Raw genomic sequence first — 18,911 nt, 5'->3', positions numbered from 1 at the left:
GCATACATTAAGAACAAAATCGGTCCTGGTTTTCAATCCCAATCATGTTTATACATATGCATATGTATTTATATATGTATGTACATATGCATATGTATATGTGTATGTGTATAGGTATGTGTGTGCACATGTGTATGCATATATATATATATATATATATATATATATATATACATACACAAGGTTGGGTAGGATTACTTTGAAATGTAATCCAAAAGTAATCAGATTACAAGTAATCCAAATGTATGTACATACATACATGTAATCCACATTCTTTCAAAGTATATATATATATATATATATATATATATATATATATATATATATATATATATATATATATATATATATATATATATATACATACATATGTATATATACACACTTTGGAGAATCATGGCAAAGTACGGATGCCCAAGAAAGTTCATCGCCATCGTCCGACAATTCCACGATGGAAAGCTGGCCAGAGTCCAAGATAACGGAGAAGTTTCCGAACACTTCCTCGTCTCCAACAGAGTGAAACAGGGCTGTGTGCTTGCTCCCACCCTGTTCAGCCTTATGTTCTCAGCCATGCTGACTGATGGTTTCAGTGATACTAACATAGGCATCGGCATCAGGTACCAAACAGATGGATCAGTTTTAAACCTCGGGAGGCTTCAAGCAAAAACCAAGGTTTCGACAGACATTGTTAATGAATTCCTGTTTGCTGATGACTGTGCCCTCAAAGCTGCATCAGAAGCTGCCATGCAGCTTTGCATGGACAAGTTCTCTGACGCCTGCAATAACTTCGGCCTGACAATCAACATGAAGAAGACAAAAGTGATGCATCAGCCAGCTCCAGGCAAGCCGTACATTGATCCAAACATCAGCATCAGGGGGCAGCGGCTGAACGCGGTGGACAAGTTCACCTGTCTCGGCAACACTCTCCCCAGAAACATTGTCATTGACGACAAGGTGAATGCCAGACTATCAAAAGCCAGTGTTGCCTTCGGCAGACTCCACAAGAACGTCTGGAACAGGAGGGGCATCACTCGAGACCAAAATCAAGGTGTACTGGGCCATAGCTCTTACCACACTACTCTATAGCTGTGAAACCTGGACGGTATACCAGCGTCATGCTAGGAAGCTGAATCACTTCCATACGACATGCCTCAGGAAACTCCTAGGCATAAGATGGAAGCACAAGACCCCAGACACAGAGGTGCTAATCCGAGCTGGTCTGCCTAGCATTTTTACCATCTTGATGCAGGTGCAGCTTCGCTGGGCAGGTCATGTAGCCCGAATGCCAGACCACCAGCTGCCAAAAAAGTTGCTGTTTGGCGAACTGCAACAGGGAAAGCGTTCTCAAGGTGGCCCGAAGAAGTGCTTCAAGGACACTCCTTGAAGGCTTTCAGCATCAGCCACATGACCTGGGAGCAGACAGCTGAGGACAGAGGCAGCTGGTGAGCAGCCATCTGCCAGGGAGCAAAATCTCACGAGGCAAACAGGATTGCTGCAACTGAGCAGCGCAGAGAGGCCAGGAAAAAGTGTGCCAACAGGAGCCCTGCAGCTGCCACCATTTCCTGTCCACACTGCCAGAGACCATTTCAGGTGAAGATTGGCCTCATCAGCCATCTGCGCACCCATAGATCTCGACCCCAAAAATAATAATAATAAAAAAGGATGACTAGATGGTCCTCGTCGTATTGATGGACGAAGATGTACACACATATTCTATTTCTACCTCATTTCTTATGTCTTGTACTGTTACAAGTATTATTATTATTGCTTATCCTTGCACACACTGTTTGATGAACATTTTCCTCTACTCACACCCACCTTGTGTGTTTTTTAAGAGCTGATGTAACGTGAATTTCTCCTCTATGAGATCAATAAAGTTTATCTTTATCTTATCTTATAGACAGAGACACACACAGACAGTCACACACACACACATAGTGACACACTCAGATAGACACACACAGACACACAGCCACACACACGGAAACAGACAGCCACACACACGCAGAACGGACAATCAGACACAGATATAGACACACACACAGACAGACAATCCTGACTGAGCGGAACTACAGCATCTGAGGGCAAGTTCAAGTGAGGAAACTCAACAGCTGCTCACACATCACTACACACACACACACACACACACACACACACACACACACACACACACACACACACACACACAGACAGTCACACACACACACACAGACGGACACATGCACAGACACTCCTCACTGAACGGAAAACTACAGCATCTGAAGGCAAGTTCACGTGAAGAAACTCAACAGCTGCTCACACATCACTACACACACACAGACACAGACAGACACACACACAGACAGACACAGAAACAGAAAGACACGCACACTGACGCACACAGACACACATAGACAGAGACACACACGAGCTGCACAAACGAGCAAAGAGACACACATACAGAACAAACAGAGAAGCACACAGAGAAGCACACAGACAGACAGACACATTCACATGCACACACAGATGCACTGAGACACAGACACATATACATACAGACAGACATACACAGATACACACAAACAGAATGTACACACACGGACATAGCGACACACACACACACACACACACACACACATGGACATAGGGACACACACAGAACGGACACACACAGATATATTCACACACACACACACACACACACACACACACACACACACACACACACACACACGCACACACACATAAACAGACATACATACACAGACACAGAACTTGGTATTGATTCAAAATTTGATTCTGATTCTTAAAATTCAGAATCAATTATTTCCATTTCATTTTTTGAGCTCGATTGTTTTGTTATGCAACATAATGTTACTTCACAAAATTGGCCCTCAAAATGCAGTAGTGTTTCAGAGAGTTAAAAATTTTTTAAGTTTCAGTGGGAAAATGGCCCCAGTTTCCCATTACAAAACTTGCATGTGCAGTGCAGCAAGCTGCAGGAGAACATCTGAGAACTTGTCTCCTGCAGTGTGGCTGCTTGCCTTGACTTACTGTAACTGTAAGGTCCAGAGCCTCTAAAGCCTCTTTCACACAGGCCTGATTCAAGTTGCGTATGCTGCATATTTAATAACGCAGCAATGTCTGCATCAGTTGCGTGCAACGGGCAGTGTGGGGGGGGGGGTTGGAGAAGCTTGAGGAGGTAAAAGCGCCGAGGCGCTGCAGCCAGGCTGTAATGAGCAGGTGTGCGCTCTGATTTCTCTTCTTGTTTAATTTTGTTTTTGTGCAGCGCTGCAGGTGTGCACTCTGATTTCTCTTCTAGTTATATTTGTTCTTGTGCAGCGCTGCAGGTGTGCACTCTGATTTCTCTTCTAGTTATATTTGTTCTTGTGCAGCACTGCAGGTGTGCACTCTGATTTCTCTTCTTTAATTTTGTTTTTGTGCAGCGCTGCAGGTCTGCACTCTGATTTCTCTTCTAGTTTATCTTTCTTCTTGTGCAGCCCTGCAGGTGTGCGCTCTGATTTCTCTTCTCATTTATCTTTTTTCTTGTGCAGCGCTGCAGGTGTGCACTTTGATTTCTCTTCTAGTTTTTCTTTTTCCTGTGCAGCGCTGCAGGTGTGCGCTCTGATTTCTCTTCTTGTTTATATTTCTTCTTGTGTTGCGCTGCAGGTTTGCACCCTGATTTCACTTCTACTTTTTCTTTCTTCTTGCGCAGCGCTGCAGATGTGCACTTTGATTTCCCTTCGACTTTTTCTTTCTTCTTGTGCAGCGCTGCAGGTGTGCACTTTGATTTCTCTTCTAGTTTTTCTTTTTCCTGTGCAGCGCTGCAGGTGTGCGCTCTGATTTCTCTTCTTGTTTATATTTCTTCTTGTGCAGCGCTGCAGGTGTGCACTCTGATTTCCCTTCTACTTTTTCTTTTGTCTTTTGCAGCACTGCAGGTGTGCACTCTGATTTCCCTTCTACTTTTTCTTTCTTCTTGTGGAGCACTGCAGGTGTGCGCCCTGATTTTTATTCTAGTTCTTCTTTCTTCTTGTGGAGCGCTGCAGGTGTGCGCCCTGATATTTATTCTAGTTCTTCTTTCTTCTTGTGGAGCGCTGCAGGTGTGCGCCCTGATATTTATTCTAGTTCTTCTTTCTTCTTGTGGAGCGCTGCAGGTGTGCGCCCTGTTTTTTATTCTAGTTCTTCTTTCTTCTTGTGGAGCGCTGCAGGTGTGCGCCCCGATTTTTATTCTAGTTCTTCTTTCTTCTTGTGCAGCGCTGCAGGTGTGCGCCCCGATTTTTATTCTAGTTCTTCTTTCTTCTTGTGGAGCGCTGCAGGTGAGCTCCCCGATTTTTATTCTAGTTCTTCTTTCTTCTTGTGCAGCGCTGCAGGTCTGCGCTCTGATTTCTCTTCTAGTTTATCTTTCTTCTTGTGCAGCGCTGCAGGTGTGCGCTCATATTTCTCTTCTCATTTATCTTTCTTCTTGTGCAGCGCTGCAGGTGTGCGCTCTAATTTCTCTTCTCATTTATCTTTGTTCTTGTGCAGCGCTGCAGGTGTGCACTTTGATTTCTCTTCTAGTTTTTCTTTTTCCTGTGCAGCGCTGCAGGTGTGCACTCTGATTTCTCTTCTAGTTATATTTGTTCTTGTGCAGCACTGCAGGTGTGCACTCTGATTTCCCTTCTACTTTTTCTTTTTTCTTATGTAGCACTGCAGGTGTGCGCCCTGATTTTTATTCTAGTTCCTCTTTCTTCTTGTGGAGCACTGCAGGTGTGCGCCCTGATTTTTATTCTAGTTCTTCTTTCTTCTTGTGTAGCGCTGCAGGTGTGCGCCCTGATTTTTATTCTAGTTCTTCTTTCTTCTTGTGGAGCGCTGCAGGTGTGCGCCCTGATATTTATTCTAGTTCTTCTTTCTTCTTGTGGAGCGCTGCAGGTGTGCGCCCTGATATTTATTCTAGTTCTTCTTTCTTCTTGTGGAGCGCTGCAGGTGTGCGCCCTGATTTTTATTCTAGTTCTTCTTTCTTCTTGTGGAGCGCTGCAGGTGTGTGCCCCGATTTTTATTCTAGTTCTTCTTTCTTCTTGTGCAGCGCTGCAGGTGTGCGCCCCGATTTTTATTCTAGTTCTTCTTTCTTCTTGTGGAGCGCTGCAGGTGAGCGCCCCGATTTTTATTCTAGTTCTTCTTTCTTCTTGTGCAGCGCTGCAGGTCTGCGCTCTGATTTCTCTTCTAGTTTATCTTTCTTCTTGTGCAGCGCTGCAGGTGTGCGCTCAGATTTCTCTTCTCATTTATCTTTCTTCTTGTGCAGCGCTGCAGGTGTGCGCTCTAATTTCTCTTCTCATTTATCTTTGTTCTTGTGCAGCGCTGCAGGTGTGCACTTTGATTTCTCTTCTAGTTTTTCTTTTTCCTGTGCAGCGCTGCAGGTGTGCACTCTGATTTCTCTTCTAGTTATATTTGTTCTTGTGCAGCACTGCAGGTGTGCACTCTGATTTCTCTTCTTGTTTAATTTTGTTTTTGTGCAGCGCTGCAGGTGTGCACTCTGATTTCTCTTCTAGTTATATTTGTTCTTGTGCAGCGCTGCAGGTCTGCACTCTGATTTCTCTTCTAGTTTATCTTTCTTCTTGTGCAGCCCTGCAGGTGTGCGCTCTGATTTCTCTTCTCATTTATCTTTCTTCTTGTGCAGCGCTGCAGGTGCGCACTTTGATTTCCCTTCGACTTTTTCTTTCTTCTTGTGCAGCGCTGCAGGTGTGCACTTTGATTTCCCTTCGACTTTTTCTTTCTTCTTGTGCAGCGCTGCAGGTGTGCACTCTGATTTCCCTTCTACTTTTTCTTTTGTCTTTTGCAGCACTGCAGGTGTGCACTCTGATTTCCCTTCTACTTTTTCTTTTTTCTTATGTAGCACTGCAGGTGTGCGCCCTGATTTTTATTCTAGTTCTTCTTTCTTCTTGTGGAGCACTGCAGGTGTGCGCCCTGATTTTTATTCTAGTTCTTCTTTCTTCTTGTGTAGCACTGCAGGTGTGCGCCCTGATTTTTATTCTAGTTCTTCTTTCTTCTTGTGGAGCGCTGCAGGTGTGCGCCCTGATATTTATTCTAGTTCTTCTTTCTTCTTGTGGAGCGCTGCAGGTGTGCGCCCTGATTTCTCTTCTAGTTTTTCTTTTTCCTGTGCAGCGCTGCAGGTGTGCACTCTGATTTCTCTTCTAGTTATATTTGTTCTTGTGCAGCACTGCAAGTGTGCACTCTGATTTCTCTTCTTGTTTAATTTTGTTTTTGTGCAGCGCTGCAGGTGTGCACTCTGATTTCTCTTCTAGTTATATTTGTTCTTGTGCAGCGCTGCAGGTCTGCACTCTGATTTCTCTTCTAGTTTATCTTTCTTCTTGTGCAGCCCTGCAGGTGTGCGCTCTGATTTCTCTTCTCATTTATCTTTCTTCTTGTGCAGCGCTGCAGGTGTGCACTTTGATTTCTCTTCTAGTTTTTCTTTTTCCTGTGCAGCGCTGCAGGTGTGCGCTCTGATTTCTCTTCTTGTTTATATTTCTTCTTGTGTTGCGCTGCAGGTCTGCACCCTGATTTCACTTCTACTTTTTCTTTCTTCTTGTGCAGCGCTGCAGATGTGCACTTTGATTTCCCTTCGACTTTTTCTTTCTTCTTGTGCAGCGCTGCAGGTGTGCACTTTGATTTCCCTTCGACTTTTTCTTTCTTCTTGTGCAGCGCTGCAGGTGTGCACTCTGATTTCCCTTCTACTTTTTCTTTTGTCTTTTGCAGCACTGCAGGTGTGCACTCTGATTTCCCTTCTACTTTTTCTTTTTTCTTATGTAGCACTGCAGGTGTGTGCCCTGATTTTTATTCTAGTTCTTCTTTCTTCTTGTGGAGCACTGCAGGTGTGCGCCCTGATTTTTATTCTAGTTCTTCTTTCTTCTTGTGTAGCACTGCAGGTGTGCGCCCTGATTTTTATTCTAGTTCTTCTTTCTTCTTGTGGAGCGCTGCAGGTGTGCGCCCTGATATTTATTCTAGTTCTTCTTTCTTCTTGTGGAGCGCTGCAGGTGTGCGCCCTGATTTTTATTCTAGTTCTTCTTTCTTCTTGTGGAGCGCTGCAGGTGTGCGCCCCGATTTTTATTCTAGTTCTTCTTTCTTCTTGTGCAGCGCTGCAGGTGTGCGCCCCGATTTTTATTCTAGTTCTTCTTTCTTCTTGTGGAGCGCTGCAGGTGAGCTCCCCGATTTTTATTCTAGTTCTTCTTTCTTCTTGTGCAGCGCTGCAGGTCTGCGCTCTGATTTCTCTTCTAGTTTATCTTTCTTCTTGTGCAGCGCTGCAGGTGTGCGCTCAGATTTCTCTTCTCATTTATCTTTCTTCTTGTGCAGCGCTGCAGGTGTGCACTTTGATTTCTCTTCTAGTTTTTCTTTTTCCTGTGCAGCGCTGCAGGTGTGCACTCTGATTTCTCTTCTTGTTTATATTTCTTCTTGTGTTGCGCTGCAGGTCTGCGCCCTGATTTCACTTCTACTTTTTCTTTCTTCTTGTGCAGCGCTGCAGGTGTGCACTTTGATTTCCCTTCTACTTTTTCTTTCTTCTTGTGCAGCGCTGCAGGTGTGCACTTTGATTTCCCTTCGACTTTTTCTTTCTTCTTGTGCAGCGCTGCAGGTATGCACTCTGATTTCCCTTCTACTTTTTCTTTTGCCTTGTGCAGCACTGCAGGTGTGCACTCTGATTTCCCTTCTACTTTTTCTTTTTTCTTATGTAGCACTGCAGGTGTGCGCCCTGATTTTTATTCTAGTTCTTCTTTCTTCTTGTGGAGCGCTGCAGGTGAGCCCCCTGATTTTTATTCTAGTCCTTCTTTCTTCTTGTGGAGCGCTGCAGGTGAGCTCCCTGATTTTTATTCTAGTTCTTCTTTCTTCTTGTGCAGTACTGCAGGTGTGCGCCCTGATTTTTGTTCTAGTTCTTCTTTCTTCTTGTGGAGCGCTGCAGGTGTGCGCCCTGATTTTTGTTCTACTTCTTTCTTCTTCTTTTAGCGCCTTGGGGCAACTGTTTGTTGTGATTTGGCGCTATATAAAAAAAAATTGATTGATTGATTGATTCTTGTGCAGTGCTGCAGGTATGCGCCCTGATTTCTGTGACTGTGGAGCTGCAGCTGGTGATCATGTGTGTGCAATCCATCCGTGAGTGGACGTGGAGATGTCCTCCATGAGGACACTGGATGTGAACATGTCCTCTACCTGACAATTGGTCTGTGAGCAGGAGTTAATGGAGTTTATTTCACACAATCATGAGAGAACTTATGAGGAGGTGAGAGCGCCGAGGAGCTGCACCCAGGCTGTGTGATTTATAGCTCGTCAACAATAGAGCACAGCAGGAATCAGAAATTGGCGTCGGGTAGCATTATATTGTGTGGGTGTGGCACCCAGTCACATTAAGTATCATTGAGCTGCGTGACCTTGTGTGAAAACTACTTCCTTTCTGCATCCAGTGCTCTACGCTGCAAAGCCGTGAAACAATTAAACATGTTTAAATTTTTATATTAAATTAAATTATTAAATTTTATTAAATGTTGAATTAAATGCGTCCGTCAGTGTATTGTGGCATTTGGCTGCAAAACTCAGCGTCTTCATGACCCATCTCTGTATTGGCCTGGTGTGAAACCCGTTAACCAGTGCAGTCATTAGGAAGACTTGGTGCTGATTACTAAAATAGAAACTGTGCTAATGCTGTGATACGTACATGTGCTGCTGCACTCCAGGATCGAGACTTTGGGAACCAGAAGCTGTACCGACCCCACAGGAACCCCGAAGCCAGTCTGGGCAGCAGCTTGAAGCATTACCAGGAGCACAGCTTGCACAGGGCGTACCACGGCCAGGACTTCTTCTGGGCCTTAACACCTGTCCAGGGTGACTACATCCTCTTCAACTTCACCCAGCCAGCAAACATTTCTGGGTCAGTATGATATGTTGGTTTTTTTCTGTATCTGTTAGCTGTTTAATCTGCGCAGTTAGATTGATCTAGTTATCTAGATTACGATTTGTTTCACAGTGTAATCTTTACGTGCCTTAACTAAAGCACTCCTTCTGCTGAATCACCTCTAAATTATTTACACATTATTCACTTTGCGTGTTTTTAGGAATCCGCTAGCTTAGCGTAGCTACTAGCTCTTAGCCGATTTAGCATGGCGGCTTCTCCTGTCTCTCCCGCACTTTTCTGCTCTGGGTGTGAAATGTTTAGTTATTCCTCGGCCTCCTTTAGCAGTAACGGTACTTGTAATAAGTGTAGCTTATTCGTAGCTTTGGAGGCAAGGCTGGGCGAATTGGAGACTCGGCTCCGCACCGTGGAAAATTCTACAGCTAGCCAGGCCCCTGTAGTCGGTGCGGACCAAGGTAGCTTAGCCGCCGTTAGTTACCCCCTGGCAGATCCCGAGCAGCCAGGAAAGCAGGCTGACTGGGTGACTGTGAGGAGGAAGCGTAGCCCTAAACAGAAGCCCCGTGTACACCACCAACCCGTTCACATCTCTAACCGTTTTTCCCCACTCGACGACACACCCGCCGAGGATCAAACTCTGGTTATTGGCGACTCTGTTTTGCGAAATGTGAAGTTAGCGACACCAGCAACCATAGTCAATTGTCTTCCGGGGGCCAGAGCAGGCGACATTGAAGGAAATTTGAAACTGCTGGCTAAGGCTAAGCGTAAATTTGGTAAGATTGTAATTCACGTCGGCAGTAATGACACCCGGTTACGCCAATTGGAGGTCACTAAAATTAACATTAAATCGGTGTGTAACTTTGCAAAAACAATGTCGGACTCTGTAGTTTTCTCTGGGCCCCTCCCCAATCAGACCGGGAATGACATGTTTAGCCGCATGTTCTCCTTGAATTGCTGGCTGTCTGAGTGGTGTCCAAAAAATGAGGTGGGCTTCATAGATAATTGGCAAAGCTTCTGGGGAAAACCTGGTCTTGTTAGGAGAGACGGCATCCATCCCACTTTGGATGGAGCAGCTCTCATTTCTAGAAATCTGGCCAATTTTCTTAAATCCTCCAAACCGTGACTATCCAGGGTTGGGACCAGGAAGCAGAGTTGTAGTCTTACACACCTCTCTGCAGCTTCTCTCCCCCTGCCATCCCCTCATTACCCCATCCCCGTAGAGACGGTGCCTGCTCCCAGACCACCAATAACCAGCAAAAATCTATTTAAGCATAAAAATTCAAAAAGAAAAAATAATATAGCACCTTCAACTGCACCACAGACTAAAACAGTTAAATGTGGTCTATTAAACATTAGGTCTCTCTCTTCTAAGTCCCTGTTGGTAAATGATATAATAATTGATCAACATATTGATTTATTCTGCCTAACAGAAACCTGGTTACAGCAGGATGAATATGTTAGTTTAAATGAGTCAACACCCCCGAGTCACACTAACTGTCAGAATGGTCGTAGCACGGGCCGGGGCGGAGGATTAGCAGCAATCTTCCATTCCAGCTTATTAATTAATCAAAAACCCAGACAGAGCTTTAATTCATTTGAAAGCTTGACTCTTAGTCTTGTCCATCCAAATTGGAAGTCCCAAAAACCAGTTTTATTTGTTATTATCTATCGTCCACCTGGTCGTTACTGTGAGTTTCTCTGTGAATTTTCAGACCTTTTGTCTGACTTAGTGCTTAGCTCAGATAAGATAATTATAGTGGGCGATTTTAACATCCACACAGATGCTGAGAATGACAGCCTCAACACTGCATTTAATCTATTATTAGACTCTATTGGCTTTGCTCAAAAAGTAAATGAGTCCACCCACCACTTTAATCATATCTTAGATCTTGTTCTGACTTATGGTATGGAAATTGAAGACTTAACAGTATTCCCTGAAAACTCCCTTCTGTCTGATCATTTCTTAATAACATTTACATTTACTCTGATGGACTACCCAGCAGTGGGGAATAAGTTTCATTACACTAGAAGTCTTTCAGAAAGCGCTGTAACTAGTTTAAGGATATGATTCCTTCTTTATGTTCTCTAATGCCATATACCAACACAGTGCAGAGTAGCTACCTAAACTCTGTAAGTGAGATAGAGTATCTCGTCAATAGTTTTACATCCTCATTGAAGACAACTTTGGATGCTGTAGCTCTAAAAAAGAGAGCTTTAAATCAGAAGTGCCTGACTCCGTGGTATAACTCACAAACTCGTAGCTTAAAGCAGATAACCTGTAAGTTGGAGAGGAAATGGCGTCTCACTAATTTAGAAGATCTTCACTTAGCCTGGAAAAAGAGTCTGTTGCATTAGTGAAGGTTACAAATGATCTTCTTATGGCCTCGGACAGTGGACTCATCTCTGTGCTTGTTCTGTTAGACCTCAGTGCTGCTTTTGATACTGTTGACCATAAAATTTTATTACAGAGATTAGAGCATGTCATAGGTATTAAAGGCACTGCGCTGCGGTGGTTTGAATCATATTTGTCTAATAGATTACAATTTGTTCATGTAAATGGGGAATCTTCTTCACAGACTAAAGTTAATTATGGAGTTCCACAAGGTTCTGTGCTAGGACCAATTTTATTCACTTTATACATGCTTCCCTTAGGCAGTATTATTAGACGGTATTGCTTAAATTTTCATTGTTACGCAGATGATACCCAGCTTTATCTATCCATGAAGCCAGAGGACACACACCAATTAGCTAAACTGCAGGATTGTCTTACAGACATAAAGACATGGATGACCTCTAATTTCCTGCTTTTAAACTCAGATAAAACTGAAGTTATTGTACTTGGCCCCACAAATCTTAGAAACATGGTGTCTAACCAGATCCTTACTCTGGATGGCATTACCCTGACCTCTAGTAATACTGTGAGAAATCTTGGAGTCATTTTTGATCAGGATATGTCATTCAAAGTGCATATTGAACAAATATGTAGGACTGCTTTTTTGCATTTACGCAATATCTCTAAAATCAGAAAGGTCTTGTCTCAGAGTGATGCTGAAAAACTAATTCATGCATTTATTTCCTCTAGGCTGGACTATTGTAATTCATTATTATCAGGTTGTCCTAAAAGTTCCCTAAAAAGCCTTCAAAAATTCAAAATGCTGCAGCTAGAGTACTGACGGGGACTAGAAGGAGAGAGCATATCTCACCCATATTGGCCTCTCTTCATTGGCTTCCTGTTCATTCTAGAATAGAATTTAAAATTCGTCTTCTTACTTATAAGGTTTTGAATAATCAGGTCCCATCTTATCTTAGGGACCTCGTAGTACCATATCACCCCAATAGAGCGCTTCGCTCTCAGACTGCAGGCTTACTTGTAGTTCCTAGGGTTTGTAAGAGTAGAATGGGAGGCAGAGCCTTCAGCTTTCAGGCTCCTCTCCTGTGGAACCAGCTCCCAATTCAGATCAGGGAGACAGACACCCTCTCTACTTTTAAGATTAGGCTTAAAACTTTCCTTTTTGCTAAAGCTTATAGTTAGGGCTGGATCAGGTGACCCTGAACCATCCCTTAGTTATGCTGCTATAGACTTAGACTGCTGGGGGGTTCCCATGATGCACTGTTTCTTTCTCTTTTTGCTCTGTATGCACCACTCTGCATTTAATCATTAGTGATCGATCTCTGCTCCCCTCCACAGCATGTCTTTTTCCTGGTTCTCTCCCTCAGCCCCAACCAGTCCCAGCAGAAGACTGCCCCTCCCTGAGCCTGGTTCTGCTGGAGGTTTCTTCCTGTTAAAAGGGAGTTTTTCCTTCCCACTGTAGCCAAGTGCTTGCTCACAGGGGGTCGTTTTGACCGTTGGGGTTTTACATCATTATTGTATGGCCTTGCCTTACAATATAAAGCGCCTTGGGGCAACTGTTTGTTGTGATCTGGCGCTATATAAAAAAATTGATTGATTGATTGTTCGTCGACACCTTTCGATTCACAAAAATAAACAAGAATATAATCTGCAAGTTAAATAACAGCAGTGATGCAGGTATCAACATTAGGGGGCGTGGCTACTGCACACGTTGAATGACAGCAGCTGACTCCAGCCAGAACCACTCAGTCTGTATTCAATACTCAAATATTAGACAAGAAAAACAGAGCTGTGACTTTTGTCCACTTCATAGTGATGTCATAAAGTGAGACTGTTAAAGGCAAATATCAACAATATTTACTAACTTTTTTCTGAACATCTCAAATTAAAATTTCATCACAAACGCTTCAAGACATTTTGAATTTAAAAAATTGAAATCCTACTGTACAAATGGCCCTAAGTCCCTGACAAGAGTGTGCGCCACTGAGATCGGACGAGGTGCCGCATGTCAAGAACTTATTTAAAGAATTTAAAGAGATAAAACAAGCAGGGAGGACCAATTGTCTCAAACGTCTTAAAAACAAACTCTAAACCATCCATCCATCCATCCATTTTCTTCCGCTTTATCCGGAGTCAGGTTGCGGGGGCAGCAGCTCAAACAAAGCCGCCCAGACCTCCCGATCCACACACACCTCCCCCAGCTCGAGGCGTTCCCAAGCCAGCCGAGAGATGAAGTCCCTCCAGCATGTCCTGGGTCTTCCCCGGGGCCTCCTCCCAGTGGGACATGCCCGGAACACCTCTCCAGCGAGGCGTCCAGGGGGCATCCGGAAAAGATGCCCGAGCCACCTCAACTGACTCCTTTCGACATGGAGGAGCAGCGGCTCGACTCCGAGCTCCTCCCGAGTGACCGAGCTCCTCACCCTATCTCTAAGGGAGCGCCCAGCCACCCTGCGGAGGAAACTCATCTCGGCCGCTTGTATTCGCAATCTCGTTCTTTCAGTCATGAGCCAAATCTCATGACCATAGGTGAGGATCGGAACGTAGATCGATCGGTAAATCGAGAGCTTTGCCCCCCTACTCAGCTCTCTCTTCACCACGACGGTCCGATACAGCGACCGCATCACTGCAGATGCTGCACCGATCCGTCTATCGATCTCACGCTCCATCCGTCCCTCACTCGTGAACAAGACCCTGAGATACTTAAACTCCTCCACTTGAGGCAAGGACACTCCACCGACCTGAAGATGGCAAAGCACCTTTTTCTGGTCGAGAACCATGGCCTCGGATTTGGAGGTGCTGATTTTCATCCTGGACGCTTCACACTCGGCTGCAAACTGCCCCAGTGCACGCTGAAGGTCCTGATTTGACGAAGCCAACAGAACCACATCGTCTGCAAACAGCAGAGACGAGATTCTGTGGTTCCCAAACCAGACCAACCTCTACACCCTGGCTGCGCCCAGAAATTCTGTCCATAAAAATAATGAACAGAACCGGTGACAAAGGGCAGCCCTGGCGGAGGCCAACGTGCACTGGAAACAGGTTTGATTTACTACCGGCAATGTGAACCAAGCTCCTGCTGTGGTTGTACAGGGACCGGATAGCCCTCAGCAAAGGACCCCGGACCCCGTACTCCCGGAGCACTCCCCACAGGGTGCCCAGAGGGACACAGTCGAACGCCTTCTCCAGATCCACAAAACACATGTGTACTGGTTGGACGAACTCCCATGAACCCTCGAGCACCCAATGGAGCGTGTAGAGCTGGTCCAGTGTGCCGCGACCAGGACGAAAACCACACTGCTCCTCCTGAATCCGAGGTTCGACCATTGGTCGAATTCTCCTCTCCAGTACTCTGGAATAGACCTTACCGGGGAGGCTGAGGAGTATGATCCCCCTATAGTTGGAACACACCCTCCGGTCCCCCTTCTTAAACAGAGGGACCACCACCCCGGTCTGCCAATCCAGAGGCACTGTCCTCGATCGCCACGCGATGTTGCAGAGGCGTGTCAGCCAAGACAGCCCCACAACATCCAGAGACTTAAGGTACTCAAGACGGATTTCATCCACCCCAGGAGCTTTCTAACCACCTTGGTGACTTCGGCCTGGGTAATGGATGAGTCTGCCTCTGAGTCCCCAGTCTCTGCTTCCTCTTCGGAAGACGTGACGATGGGATTGAGGAGATCCTCGGAGTACTCCTTCCACCGCCCGACAACATCCCCAGTCAGGGTCAACAGCTCCCCACCCACACCGTAAACAGTGCTGCTGGACAGCTGCTTCCGCTTCCTGAGGCGTCGGACGGTTTGCCAGAATCTCTTCGAGGCCGACCCAAAGTAAAAAAAATCCAACATTTCAGGAAAAGCAGAAACAGGCTTCCAAGAGCCAAGAAGACTATGAAATATGTCAAATTAAAAACAAGTAGAAAAAACCAGCACAGAGACCCAGAAAACTGCAGAAATCCATGATGACTGACGGAGTGCAGGTGGGACACGGAAATTCAATTTAACTGTGAAAGATAAAAGACACTCAAACAAATGTGTTGGTCCTGAAAAACAGTACTGACAATAAAAACAACATCAGACATTGAAGACATATTCTATTTTAAAGTGTATATGTTTTAAAGTTTTGTGTTTTATAATCACATTTTTCCTCAGGCTGTATTTACATGTTGGCAGCAAACTGGATGTTTTGTTGTTTCAGTGAGAGTTTGATGAAATTTACGGCACTCTGACTGCGAGTGCAGAAACTGCACACCGCAATAGACATTTGTGAGAAGGTTACAACACAATGCCCCTCCATGACCTAGCTGGTGAATCTACACAATTATGCCATGACAACACCACAGTGTAACGTCACGGTGCCCAAACTGGCACGTTGACACACCATCATACCAACGTGGAAATGTTTGCTGGGAAATAGCTCCGGTCCCAGCGTTTTCTGGAATATGTTTCTGTTATGATTTTTACCAAGGGAAAGTCTGAATGAACCCAATAATGCAGATCAGCTACACAAAAAGAGTTAAATGCCAATATGCTCACAGTCTTTGACAGCTGAGGAAGTCTTTGATCCAAAAAAACATTCTCCCCCTTATGCCTGCATCAAACAGCTTAATTAACAGCCCCTCTGCCACATGCTGTCGTAAGCTTTTCAATATCAAGAAAAACTGCAACTACAGCCTCCATGTTAATAACAGCTTTCGGAATATCCTGATCCAGCACCGCACCGGAGTCCATTGTATTTCTACCGATTCTAAAACCATTCTAATATAATTAACAAAAAAAAAAAACTCATAAACTTCCACAAAATACATTAACCTGTTAGTGACCATTCTCTCCATCACCTTACAGAGGACTGAAGTTAAAGCTATCAATAGAGACAGGACAGACAATAGAGAGGCAGGATCCTTACCTGGCTTCAAGATGGGAATTACTGTTGAATGCTTCCAACCCTTTGGTAATGAACCATCCTCCCAAATATAATTAAACAGAGCAAGGATCTCCTCCAACACGAGATCATCCAGATGTTGCAGAAGCTTATAACAAATCTGATCCTGTCCTGGGGTTGTATTTGCACCCGCCTCGACCGCCTCACTCAGCTCTTTGAAAGAAAAAAGGAAACTTTTCATCCTTGTTCCATAATAACTTCCAGTTATTTCCTTTTAACACATCAGTTCTATTTCGAAGACTTTCCTCTTCTAAACTCTGAATTATGAACTTCTTGAAATATTTCTACACATAAATCTGCTTTTGGGCTACAAAATACAGCCTCTCTACCGCCATTTTTGAAACAGGAAGAGACATATTTCTATCATGTCCCAACATTTTCTGCAATATATTTCAGCCGTTATTACCCATTTTCCATTATGCCCCAACGTTTTCTGCAATATGTTTTAGCCGTTATTACCCATTTTCCAACCGGTCCCAACGATTTCTGCAATATGTTTCAGCCATTATGACCCATTTTCCATTATGTCCCAACGTTTTCTGCAATATGTTTCAGCCATTATTACCCACTTTCCATTATGTCCCAACGTTTTCTGCAATATGTTTCAGCCGTTATTACCCATTTTCCATCATGTCCCAACATTTTCTGGAATATGTTTCAGCCATTATTACCCATTTTTCATCATGTCCCAACGATTTCTGCAATATGTTTCAGCCATTATGACCCATTTTCCATTATGTCCCAGCGTTTTCTGCAATATGTTTCAGCCGGTATTACCCATTTTCCAACCGGTCCCAACGATTTCTGCAATATGTTTCAGCCATTATGACCCATTTTCCATTATGTCCCAACGTTTTCTGCAATATGTTTCAGCCGTTATTACCCATTTTCCAACCGTTCCCAACAATTTCTGCAATATGTTTCAGCCGTTATTACCCATTTTCCATTATGTCCCAACGTTTTCTGCAATATGTTTCAGCCGTTATTACCCACTTTCCATTATGTCCCAACGTTTTCTACAATATGTTTCAGCCGTTATTACCCATTTTCCATCATGTCCCAACATTTTCTGGAATATGTTTCAGCCATTATTACCCATTTTCCATCATGTCCCAACATTTTCTGCAATATGTTTCAGCCGTTATTACCCATTTTCCATCATGTCCCCTCTAATTTCTTGCTTTTAAACTCAGATAACACTGAAGTTATTGTACTTGGCCGCACAAATCTTAGAAACATGGTGTCTAACCAGATCCTTACTCTGGATGGCATTACCCTGACCTCTAGTAATACTGTGAGAAATCTTGGAGTCATTTTTGATCAGGATATGTCATTCAAAGCGCATATTAAACAAATATGTAGGACTGCTTTTTTGCATTTACGCAATATCTCTAAAATCAGAAAGGTCTTGTCTCAGAGTGATGCTGAAAAACTAATTCATGCATTTATTTCCTCTAGGCTGGACTATTGTAATTCATTATTATCAGGTTGTCCTAAAAGTTCCCTAAAAAGCCTTCAGTTAATTCAAAATGCTGCAGCTAGAGTACTGACGGGGACTAGAAGGAGAGAGCATATCTCACCCATATTGGCCTCTCTTCATTGGCTTCCTGTTAATTCTAGAATAGAATTTAAAATTCTTCTTCTTACTTATAAGGTTTTGAATAATCAGGTCCCATCTTATCTTAGGGACCTCATAGTACCATATCACCCCAATAGAGCGCTTCGCTCTCAGACTGCAGGCTTACTTGTAGTTCCTAGGGTTTGTAAGAGTAGAATGGGAGGCAGAGCCTTCAGCTTTCAGGCTCCTCTCCTGTGGAACCAGCTCCCAATTCAGATCAGGGAGACAGACACCCTCTCTACTTTTAAGATTAGGCTTAAAACTTTCCTTTTTGCTAAAGCTTATAGTTAGGGCTGGATCAGGTGACCCTGAACCATCCCTTAGTTATGCTGCTATAGACGTAGACTGCTGGGGGGTTCCCATGATGCACTGTTTCTTTCTCTTTTTGCTCTGTATGCACCACTCTGCATTTAATCATTAGTGATTGATCTCTGCTCCCCTCCACAGCATGTCTTTTTCCTTGTTCTCTCCCTCAGCCCCAACCAGTCCCAGCAGAAGACTGCCCCTCCCTGAGCCTGGTTCTGCTGGAGATTTCTTCCTGTTAAAAGGGAGTTTTTCCTTCCCACTGTAGCCAAGTGCTTGCTCACAGGGGGTCGTTTTGACCGTTGGGGTTTTACATAATTAATGTATGGCCTTGCCTTACAATATAAAGCACCTTGGGGCAACTGTTTGTTGTGATTTGGCGCTATATAAAAAAATTGATTGATTGATTGATTTTCTGCAATATGTTTCAGCCGTTATTACCCATTTTCCATTATGTCCCAACGTTTTCTGCAATATGTTTCAGCCATTATTACCCATTTTCTATCATGTCCCAACATTTTCTGCAATATGTTTCAGCCGTTATTACCCATTTTCCAACCGGTCCCAAGGATTTCTGCAATATGGTTCAGCCGTTATTACCCATTTTCCATTATGTTCCAACATTTCTGCAATATGTTTCAGCCGTTATTACCCATTTTCCAACCGGTCCCAATGATTTCTGCAATATGTTTCAGCCGTTATTACCCATTTTCCATTATGTCCCAACATTTCTGCAATATGTTTCAGCCGTTATTACCCATTTTCCAACTGGTCCCAATGATTTCTGCAATATGTTTCAGCCGTTATTACCCATTTTCCATCATGTCCCAACATTTTCTGCAATATGTTTCAGCCGT

General features: G+C 44.0%; 1 protein-coding gene across 1 annotated transcript in view; it reads left to right on the top strand.

Annotated features, from left to right (window-relative positions):
• Positions 1-18,911, top strand: part of LOC117519736 (alpha-1,3-mannosyl-glycoprotein 4-beta-N-acetylglucosaminyltransferase B-like) — a 152,910-nt gene that overhangs the window by 108,257 nt on the left and 25,742 nt on the right. The window contains exon 5 of the mRNA XM_034180983.1: positions 8,673-8,866. Coding sequence (XP_034036874.1) covers positions 8,673-8,866 — 194 coding nt within the window. The remainder of the gene's footprint in view (positions 1-8,672; positions 8,867-18,911) is intronic.

The sequence above is a fragment of the Thalassophryne amazonica genome, chromosome 11, assembly GCF_902500255.1.
Source record: "Thalassophryne amazonica chromosome 11, fThaAma1.1, whole genome shotgun sequence".
Lineage (NCBI taxonomy): Eukaryota > Metazoa > Chordata > Actinopteri > Batrachoidiformes > Batrachoididae > Thalassophryne > Thalassophryne amazonica.
The sequence above is the reverse complement of the archived record's forward strand: the minus strand, read 5'-3'. Positions and strand labels throughout refer to the sequence as shown.